Here is a 10890-nt window from a genome sequence, read left to right as displayed (position 1 = left end):
GGAAGACTCAAGCACCTTTCACTCCACGCCCTCTCCAGAGATTGGGGAAGGGGCTCCAGAGATTCTCATCCTTGCTTGCTGTTCTCCCTCTGGGCCTGCCTTCCCCAGTGTAAACAATCACTGGGTCCCACCAGCGTTAGGCCCAGTGGAAACAGTGAGGCAGGGAATGTTGATTTCCCCTCCCATGCCTCTCCATCACCTGGCCTCTGCCTCTCCCTGCTCCTCTCCTTCTCCATAGCCAGCTCGAAACCTTCAGCCTGGTATCCTCATCGTTGTCCTGCTCCAGACCTTTCACCTCCTAGGGGTATTTGAAACTTGAAAGTGGACAGAGATTTAAGGTAGAAGAATGTTCCTCATGGTGGAACGCTTCAGAATGCTGGAGGGAGGACTTGAAGGTAGAGTTCACTAGGAAGCCCTGTGCATGTAGATTTATGGGCCTGAAAGAAGATTCCTCTACGTGCTGGGTGTGTGATCTACGAGGTGCAAGCAGTAACACCATTTTTGTCAGCCACAGTGAAGCCCCAGGTGGCGGGGAGAGGGGACTGACCTTGTACAGGCAGAATGGGGAAACTAAGATAGAGGGTCTTACCCAGGCAAGGGTGGGGCACTAGGGGGCTGTCACCCAAGTTATTTTCACCACTGCCCAAGGAAAAAGAAATGAGGCGACTTCAGATCCTATCAGGATAGACACCACTGTCCAAGGTGCCCAGTATCGGGGGTGTGGGACTCATGCAAAGGCCCTTGGTGGGGAGGAGGGAGGTGATCTCAGTTATGAGATGGGGATCAGGCTGAAAATCTGAGATAAATCTGAGCAGATACCAGAATTCGGTCCTTAAGGAGCAGAATCTGGGCCTGAACCAAGCTCCAGGCCACGCTGGGAGGGGAAAGGGACCCCCAGCCACACAGCCTGAGACTGTGGGAGCACCAAATTGTTGGGCAACCTGCTGAGTGCCAAACCCTTTATCACACGTAGCTAACCCTCACAACAAGGCTGTGCCGTGGGCATCACAGCCCCAATTCACAGGCTCATGAGCAGCTTCAGAGGAATACTGCTCCAGTCTCTACTGAGAGGCAGACTTAAATCTGGATCAGCTCGGTTCCAAATCTCAGTCTGTCCCACTATTACACAGGACCTCCAATTCCTGAGGGAGCCTTGACCTGGGCAAGTGCACAGCCTCTTACCAGTGGGACAAGAGAGATGGTGGTTCAAGATGAAACCAAGCATGCATCTATGGCCTAAGGCTGGATTGAGGGCAGGCAGAAGTCATGGTCAAGAATCTTCGCTGGGGTCTCCAGCCACTGACACTCTTATCTAGTATCATAGAAATGAATTCTACCACCTAAATGAGTTTTCCAGAAACATAAAGCTCAACCCTTTACAATTTAAAACTTTTAAAAAACTCATTCTGGAAGGAAATCACTCTAAAACATTACACTCATCTTCAGCCCATCCGCACTATAAATCCTTCTGGATAGCTGAGGATCATTCATAGACACCAAAAACCTCGGCAGCAATGTTTTCAGAAGCTGTAACAGTGTCAGAAAAGCAATTTGCCTTAATGCCAGGTGACCTTGGACCACTTTTTAAATGCTTACGACTGCTTTAAAAGTTTTCTGTGATATTGCTTCCCTTGCTACCAAGCTATCAGGGGTCACTAGCTGCTGTAAATGTGCTTCTAATCTTTGAGCACAGGAACACACATGGACACATTAAAATTGTGAATAAAGTAAGAACAAGTAGGCTGTAACTGAGGACTGTAGAGTCTGTCCAGTGAGTGAAGCACATGAAGACTAGCTGCTTAAGAGTTCTTTCTGCTCCCTCTAGACCCCACAACGTTACCCTGTAGTTGACCTCCACATAAGTGAAGCGTCACTGCACTAGTAATCCCTAGATCACTATTTGCTTCTTCAATTGGAAAAGTCCACTGAAGATCGCAATATAGATTGTCCCCAATAATAGGAGACAGCTGGAATATTTAAGACAAGGAAGGCAGCATAGCATAGAGACGAAAAACAGTCTTTGGCATTGGAAAGATCTGGGTGGGAATCCTGGTGTCCCCATTTTCCAGCTGCATGATTGATTTGGGGCACAGGCCACTCACCCACCACTCTGAGCCTCAGGGTCATGAGGATGAAAGGAGAGAATGCAGGAAGGTGCTTAGCACAGCATCTGGCAAAAATGGGGAGAGAAGGGGCCAGGAAATCGGAATGTGTGTTTGGGTCCTTGGGGGCACCGGGAAGACAAGAGTGGGAGCCTGAAGGGAAAGGGACCGGGCAGAAAAGGAGCAGTAAAGGAGCCCCGCTATCCTGGCTTCCCTCCTGCCCCAGAGGTAGGTGTCATTGTGTGTCTGCCCTGTGTAGCCCAGAAGGCCTGGGGCTGCCCCAGAGAGCACTGAGAAGGGGGTTGGCACCTGCACTGGGGATTGGGAACTTCTAGAGGGCTAGCTGTCTCTCCCTTTTTTCCTGCTCTGATTAACACGAGGTTGGTGGGCCAGGCAGGGAGGGACAGATGGGGAAGAAGTCCCCACAATGGTTTGTACCCACCTGAACCTAGTGAAAAAATGAAGCTGCCAAACAAAGCAGCCATGTCTCCTTCCTCAAAGCCCCCATCTGCCTAGGGGCCAGGCTGGGAAATGGGTACTGCTGTGGGCCTTAGCCCAGAAGGGGTAATATGGGGAAGAGGGGGTGGCAGAGAAGCTTGGTGGCGGGGTGGCTGTCCTCCTGTCCCTGCGTCTTTTTTGGTTTCTTCCTTTAGCCCCTCCATTTAGCTACTGAGCTCCCACTCTGGGCTGAACACTGGGCTAAGGGGCTGGGATACGGAGACAAATCACACATAGTCCTGGCTCCTGGAGAAAGACCACCCAGGCCCTGGGTCCTTGCCTCCTCCCATCCTCAGCTCCCTTGCCCACTGACCCCTCACCCCACTTCTCTGAACCCGTCTCTTCTGCCCCTCTGACTTTGTTCTGTTCATGTCTTAACCAGACTCCGCAGTGTGTGTGCTCCCAGAGGGAAGCGAGGCAAAGGGGGCGGGGGGGGGGGCAGAAAGGAGGGAATCCCGCTGACATCACGGCTCATTAGCATATGTGACCTCATCAGGGGGTGGGACTGTTTCCCCAGGTGTCTAGGGGGAGGGCATGGGGGGGTGGTATTTAAAGGGAAAAGCTGACAGTGCTGCTGAGTGAGGGAGCGGGTGCTGCAAGCCGCCAGGCTGCACACGCACACGCACACCGATGCACACGGACCTCGACACCGACATGGACACGGACACAGAAACCACAGCACTCTGCCCCGCCAGCAGCCACCGGGCCTCCCCGCCAGGGACGCCCACACCAGGTGAGGGCTGAGCTGGCAGGTGCTGGCTGCAACCATGGGGGTGGGAGCTGAAGCTTTGGTGGGGAGGTCAGAACTAGGGGTTGAAGGAGCTCGAACGCAAACAGCAAGAGGGGAAGAGCAACTCAGGAAGTGGGGAAGCCTCCTGCCCACACTAGGACTGGGGCTCGTATGAGGTGCGGGGCTAGGGGACAGAGGTGGGCTGCCTAAATGTCCCCTCACCCATCACCCAGGGCTTCCCTGGGGAAACTGGTACTTAGCCCCTAGGTCTGCCTCATTCCCAAGAGGTTGGGACGGGCAGGAGGGAAGGGTGAAAGACGAGGGGCAGCCCACAAGCCTGGGAATCACGGGCAGGGGGCTACCCTGGGGAACCATTTTGAGGGTTTCTCTGGCTCCTGGAGGCCCTGGCTGCCAGTCAAGTATTGATCCTGGGCTATTTCCAGCCTTTCTCTATCCCCCTTTGTTATGTCTGTGGTTCCTCCTCCAGTTACCCTGGCCCGTGCATTGTCACTCTCCCTGCTCCTGCTCTCTCACTATTTCTCCTCCTCCCTCCCTTTCTCTCTCCCTCCCTCAGCCTCACGACGAACACAATATTCTGTCAGACTCACAGGGACAGCCAGGGGTGCAGAAGGATTCTCACACACAGACATGCATTGGGGGATGCTTACCTACAGGGCCATGGGAAGAGGCAGCCCCTTTAACACACCCATAGAGACCCAACACACACATCTCAGTGAGCAAAGGCCCTTCCCTGGGAACAGACTCCCCACAAAGTTTTTGACTCTATCAGTACCCAACCCCAGAACCTGGGCAGCAGCTTCAGTTCATCCCCTGTGTGGGGATCATCAGTGTAGGAAGCAGGAGTGGGCAGGGCCTCCCGGTGGAAGGAGGGGCAGCCCCCGGCCAGAGGCCTAGTCTGGGGGTGTGCCTGTGTGTCAGTGTGAAGTGTGAGTGGGTGTGCAAGCCTGCACACAGGTGCCTCCCCTGCATGGGGCATGTTTTGAATGGGTTGTGGCTAGAACCACACTGGGCAAGCCTTCAGGTCAGCCCCTGGGAGCCCCACCAGTTCAGGCTTCTGGTGGAGTTCAGTGGAAGAAGGTCAGACCAAAGATTCTCAGCTCCTTCTGGGTCATGGTCATGGACTGGGCCTCTGAGGCTGGAGCAGCCAGGACTGAGTCCTCTGCAGGTGTCTAGGCATACCCCACTCATAGCTTCCTTCTCTTTGCCCCCCCAGAAGCAGATGCTACACTGCTGAAGAAGCCAGAGAAACTGTTGGCAGGGTTGGACTGGGGCGGGCCACCCCCTGCCCCGGGGGCCCCCAGACGAAGAGGAAGTATGCCTGTCCCCTACAAGCACCAGCTGCGGCGGGCCCAGGCTGTAGATGAACTTGACTGGCCACCTCAAGCCTCATCCTCTGGCTCCTCTGACTCCCTGGGCTCAGGGGAGGCAGCCCCCACCCAAAAGGATGGCATATTCAAGGTCATGCTGGTGGGGGAGAGCGGCGTGGGCAAGAGCACCCTAGCAGGCACTTTCGGTGGTCTCCAGGGAGACAGTGCTCACGAGCTGGAGAACCCAGGTATTTGGGGGAGCCCTGCAAGAATTGAGGGTGCCTCTGGAGCCCTAGTCAGGGATGGAAGAGCTCAAGGCATGAACAGTCCTGGAGGCCAGAACCTAAGAGAAACTGTTTCAATGCTTTCTGTGGCAACCTCCCTGGAGGGAGGGATCTAAAGGGCTGGGATCTAAAGCATCCCTGGTTACCAGGTCTAACAGGTGTTGGGGAGCCTCCTAATGGGCTCTATTCCCTGTCCCTATTTCCCAACAGAAGACACCTATGAGAGACGCATCATGGTGGATAAGGAGGAAGTGACTCTAGTTGTTTATGACATCTGGGAACAGGTGAGAACTAAGATGTGGCTGCAAGCAGGTGATGAAACCTGGGAGAGCTGAGGAGGGGCAAAGTATGGCTGAAGGCTGAAGGCTGGTGGGACTACAGCCCCTGGTTTTAACATGTAGTGGAACCTGACCTTTCATATATATTGTCTCAGAGAGCAAAGGCTCACACCTATGCACACACCATGGTACTGAGAGCTGCTGTCTGGTTTCCAGGATCTTCTGACCCAGAGGAAAGTTAGGATCTGGATTCGACAAACCCTGCAACTGCAAGCCAGGCTGAACACCCTGAAACTGACCCCCTCTGTACATTTTTCAGCCTAGAAGATCCTGATCTGAGAGGACAGAAGCTCAGGGCTCTGTAATGTCAGGGAAGGGGAAAAAAGTGAGGACTTGTGAATATTTGGACATAAATGATTACTATGCAGAAACGAGAGGCCAGATTACACACACTTGAATAGCATTCATTTTTTAAGAGCTTAAGCATAAGAAAGTAGGATGGGCTGTCTAGGATCCTATGTCCCCCATTCGCCCATGTGGAGCTCACATTACAAACTTCTCCCTCCTCCACAAACGCACCCCGAGTATGGAGATTGTGCCATTAACTAGCTCTGTGTCCTAAGCAGGTGGCTTCTCCCTCACATCCTGGCTCCTCATCCTTGAGGTGTAAGGTGCTGGGCAGGTTCTCCCATGCCTCCAGCCCTGACATTCCACGACTCTCTGCCCATCTGCAGGGGGATGCAGGGGGGTGGCTGCAGGACCACTGCCTTCAGACGGGGGATGCCTTTCTCATCGTCTTCTCGGTCACCGATCGACAAAGCTTCTCCAAAGTTCCAGAGACCCTACTACGGCTCAGGGCTGGGAGGCCCCAACATGACCTGCCTGTCATCCTCGTTGGAAACAAGAGTGACCTGGCCCGCTCCCGGGAGGTCTCACTGGAGGGTGAGTACCCTGAACCTCATCCATGTTTGCAATCTCAGGGAACCCTCTCCCTTCCAGGACACCTCTTCTCCATAAGGCCTTTTAACCACCTGGGTGCACAAAATTGCAGTTAGCCCCAGGCTAGGGGCAGACTCTCAATGCCCACGCCTAGGACCCCAGACTCCCTTCTCCTCCCCCTCACCTCTTCTCAAGGCCCCTTTCTCCCTCCCCCTCCACACCACCACCGCCCTCCACTTAATCCCTGCTTGTTCTATCAGTTGCAAGAGATCCATTTGCCCCAATCCCTTTCCACTGCACGCCCTGGGCCCCCCAGGCCCAGCCTCGCCCGGCCCCGGGCCCAGCGCAGCCCCGTGGGTGGGCGGGCGGGCGCCTGAACACGTCCCTTCCTGCAGAGGGCCGCCATCTGGCAGGGACACTGAGCTGCAAGCACATCGAGACGTCGGCCGCGCTGCACCACAACACGCGGGAGCTCTTCGAGGGAGCGGTGCGCCAGATCCGGCTGCGGCGGGGCCCGAACCGCGCTGGGGGCCCGCAGCCCGAGTGGGGCAGGCCCGAGGGCCCCGCGCCGCCCACGCGCCGCGAGAGCCTCACCAAGAAGGCCAAGCGCTTCCTTGCCAACCTGGTGCCGCGCAACACCAAGTTCTTCAAGCAGCGCTCCAGGTCGTGTCACGACCTCTCCGTTCTCTGAGCCGCGGTCGCTATGGTCACCGCGGTCGCCATGGTCACCGCGGTCGCCATGGTCACCGCGGTCGCCATGGTCACCGCGCCCTCCGTTCGCCCCCTCGCCCCGCCCCGCCCCCGTCCGGCTTCCTCTGTGAAGACAGTCTAGGAAACCAGAAACTCCCGGGACGCCCCGGTGTGACTACGGGAGCCGGGCCCCCCGCCCCCGGACCCCGGCAGGCGTCGCCCCACCCGCTCCGCGCGCTCTCCGGTTACCTCCCGGCCTCGGGGCTCCTGGAAGGCGAGGACGCTGACCCGCGGGGGTCGTGCAGCGGCTGTTGGGCGGGGCGGCTTCCGGCGGGCGGGGAGGAAAGTAGTTCTGCGAGGTATTTTGGTTTTTTGTTAATTCACGCTTGACCACCTCTCCCGTAAAGAGATGCTAAAAGCAAGAACTGGAAAAGTGCTTTGTAAACTCCTTTACAGTTTTCCACCTTTGTACTCAGCGCGAATATGCCTCAACTTTAAGAGATCCTTAAAGGTAAAGACACGGAGCCGCTTCTTTGAGACTTTCCTAAAGCGTCCTGGCTCTGATCTGCTACACTTGTGCACTTTGCCTTTAAGAAGTTCTTAAAGGCAAGGGCCTGGAAGCGCTGTTCTTCTGAATTGATTGTGATTTACCACAGCACTTCCCCTTTAAGGTTATTAAGGGGAAGGTGTGCAGAGACTTGCCTGAAGAGCTGAGCGGTGGCAACCCGCCTTTAGCCAGGTCCCAGGAGGCACCAGCAAGGCAGCCACCCTTCCCTTTTCAATAAAGAATTTTTCTACTGCACTTGCTTACTTTGACCCTCTGTTCTCAAAATCCCCCCACGGAAGGGATGGGTGGATTTAGGTTCCTTGCTCCTCTGAGCCTGAGTTTTCTTGTCTGTAACGGTTCTAGGGAGACTCCGGAACTGACTTAGTCCTGGAGTAGTCATAACAAGGGGCAAAAGGCCCCTAAAGATTACGGAGCCCAGCTTGTCCCTTTGCCAATGAAAAAACAGACCTGGAGAGGAGCAGGGACCCGTTAGAATTAATTTGGTAACTCGGTGACCAAGTCCCCATCACCTTACCCCTTACCGGCAAGGAGCCCGCTGGAGGCTACATTTTTTTTTTTTTTTTTTTTTTTTGCGGTACGTGGACCTCTCACCGCTGCGGCTTCTCCCGCCGCGGAGCACAGGCTCCGGACGCGCAGGCTCAGCGGCCATGGCTCACGGGCCCAGCCGCTCTGCGGCATGTAGGATCCTCCCGGACCGGGGCACGAACCCGCGTCCCCCGCATCGGCAGGCGGACTCTCAACCACTGCGCCACCAGGGAAGCCCTGGAGGCTACATTTTGCGCCTAGAAGTACACTCAGCTGTGGCCTGGGCTGCTTCAAGGTGGAGCCACATCCAACAGGGAGGCCCATCAGCTGGGGCGTGATAGGGTTGGCCTGCACCTCCCCAGCTGTCACCTGCAAGGTCCCTGTGAGAACTGAAGCTGTCAGTGCCTCCCCTGGGGACGCCCACGCCTGCTGCTGCCTGAGCTAAGAGTCTGAACAAAGAGCAGAGGCAGCAGTTCCCCTCACCCCTAGACATACAATACAGCTACCCGAGCACCTGAGGGCCAGGCCTCCACTCTACCCCACCCAACTTCCCAGAACTCGATGGAAAGAGGGATGAGATGTCTCCTGAGTCCTTGCAGCTGGGGAGGAGCCAAGGGGGACCAGCCCAGCACAGGTGATGAGATGATGATATGAATAATGACACTATCCTTAGGACTTTATTTATCTCAATTCTTTAATGACTATATGGTGTCACTACCTCTTTTACTGTGGAAGAAACAGTAACTTGCCTGAGGTCAATAAGCAATAGAGCTGGGATTGCACTCTCGTCTTCTTGATACTTAATGGTGATTGTATCCAGCCTTACATCTGAGGTTCCCCTTCAGTGAGGATGAGGGGAAGAGGGAGAGGGACAGTAGAAAGAATGCAGGGGACACTATGGGCAGAGCCATGGGCAGTGGCTGTGGTAAAAGGGCCAGAGAAATTACACGGCTATAGTGGCGTAAGCCAGCTCTAAACTCTGGGGACCAGGAACAGCGGCAGTGCAAATTGTAAACTGCAGGAAAACACACTGGGCGCGTTAAGGGACCAGATGGTCCTATAGTTGCGTTGAAACCTCAGGGACATGAAGAGGAGGGCTGAGATGAGCACTGAAAAGAAGTTTGGGAGCCCTATTGCAAAGGACCTTAAATGCCAGGCAAAGGAGTTTGTGCCCAATTCTGTAGGCAGTGAGAGTCACTGAAGGGTTTTGAGTGTGTAAGTGACATGATGGGGCTGGTCCTTTGGGAAGGGGAGGCAAGGAGATGGACTGAAGCAGCAGAGGCAAGGCCTGAAGAGATGAGTTTAGGGGACAATCACAGAAATACACATGGAAGGTAATGAAGGACCACACTGAGGGAGATGGCAGTGGGAAAGGAGAGGCGGCATGGAACTTACAGTCAGAATCTGTGGGACTTGCAACTGAGTGGCTGGGTATAAAGACAGGGAGAAGTTGCAGGTGATGGGAGGATGGTGAGGAACTGGGAGTTAGGGGGCAGGGGAGGTAGCCGGTAAATGGCTCCATTTTGGAGACTCGAGTTTGAGATGCTCAGAAATACATCCCTGGACAGCTGAGTCTGAAATTCAGAACAAGTTAGGGCAAGAGACACAGATAAGAGAATAACTGCCATACCAATGGTAGTAGAAAAGCCAGAGGAAAGGATGAGATGCAGGGCAGTCGCACAGGGCCCCATGCTTAGTTTAATGCTCTGCTGTCACTTGAACGAGGCTCCTTGAAGAAGGAACCCTGCATTTTCATTTTGCACCAGGGACCCACTAAGGGAGAGACTAAGAGGGTGCAATACAGGCTGGGATCCTTAGCCTCAAACCACACATGGGTTTTAGGGGTCTGTGATTCTTGTGAAATGGTACAATCTGATGCGTTTGTGCAGTCATGCATTTGTCTAATAGGTTCATGAATTTCATCAGATTTCCAAAGGGGTCTGTGACCCAACAAATCACAAGCCGGGATGGTACTGACTGCTGCTGAGAAGGGGAACTGGGTGGGTGGACGACAAGTGTAGGAGGTTTACTTTTCACTGCATGCCTTTTTTCTACCTTTTGGGTTTTTAACTATGGCTAAATAAATAACTTTTTTAAAATAAATTTATTTATTTTTGGCTGCATTGGGTCTTTGTTGCTGCTCGCGGGTTTTCTCTAGTTGCGGAGAGCGGGGGCTACTTTGTTGCGGTGGGCAGGCTTCTCATTGTGGTGGCTTCTCTTGTTGCAAAGCACGGGCTCTAGGCATGCAGGCTTCAGTAGTTGTGGCACGAGGGCTCAGTAGTTGTGGCTCACAGCCTCAGTAGTTGTGGCGCATGGGTTCAGTTGCTCCGCAGCATGTGGGATCTTTCCGGACCAGGGATCGAACCCATGTCCCCTGCATTGGCAGGCGGATTCTTAACCGCTGTGCCACCAGGGAAGTCCCTAAGCTAAATCATTTAAAACAAAACAAAGCTTTGGTGTTCCAGAGAAAGAAGAGGGACCAAAGAGAGAATCCTGGGGACAGGCAGATAGAGAAGGTGGGGATGCAGCTGCCAAAGAAGTGCTGGAGGAACTAGGGTTGAGCTGGTAGTGGCTATTGCCCAGGGAGAAGGGTTTTCTAGAGGAAGAGTACCACCACTGGTCAAATGTGGCAGGAGGGGAGAATGAGGAACCAGAAGGCCCAGTGCCTTTCATGTGGCAGAAGTCTAAAGATGATGACAGCAGGACCTCCCCCATGAGGGGAGCCACACACGCCACAAGCTTCCCTCCCCCCAACTCAGCCAGTTCCATCAGCCCGACCCATCTGTGTGTTCCCTCCAGACGCCTACAGGAAAGAGCTCAGAACAGACAGAAGCTGAAGCCCCACTCCTGCTAGACTTGGGAGAGGTGGGGTCTTCTCTGAGATCCTGGCCACTCTTCTCCCTCCCTCTGATCAAGGCAAAGTAAGCCCAGGCTGCTGATCTGTGCTG

At 54.5% G+C, this 10890-nt stretch overlaps 1 protein-coding gene across 3 annotated transcripts in view; it reads left to right on the top strand.

Annotated features, from left to right (window-relative positions):
* The first annotated feature begins 3161 nt into the window (after positions 1-3161).
* REM2 (RRAD and GEM like GTPase 2) overlaps positions 3162-10890 on the top strand; it is a 120444-nt gene continuing 112715 nt past the window's right edge. Inside the window, exons 1-5 of one of the 3 annotated variants that reach the window (XR_009543887.1) lie at positions 3162-3333; positions 4568-4906; positions 5153-5226; positions 5955-6162; positions 6555-6919. Coding sequence is in view for 2 of the 3 variants with exons in the window: in XM_060168154.1 (XP_060024137.1) it covers positions 3231-3333; positions 4568-4906; positions 5153-5226; positions 5955-6162; positions 6555-6850 (1020 nt within the window). In the remaining variant the exon portion in view is untranslated. Of the gene's footprint in view, positions 3334-4567; positions 4907-5152; positions 5227-5954; positions 6163-6554; positions 7637-10890 lie in introns of those variants that run through there. The other 2 variants (XM_060168162.1, XM_060168154.1) reach the window with 2 other exon arrangements.

Source organism: Lagenorhynchus albirostris, chromosome 1, assembly GCF_949774975.1.
Source record: "Lagenorhynchus albirostris chromosome 1, mLagAlb1.1, whole genome shotgun sequence".
NCBI classification, from domain to species: domain Eukaryota; kingdom Metazoa; phylum Chordata; class Mammalia; order Artiodactyla; family Delphinidae; genus Lagenorhynchus; species Lagenorhynchus albirostris.
Note: the sequence above shows the minus strand (reverse complement) of the source record. Positions and strands in the feature narration are given on the sequence as shown.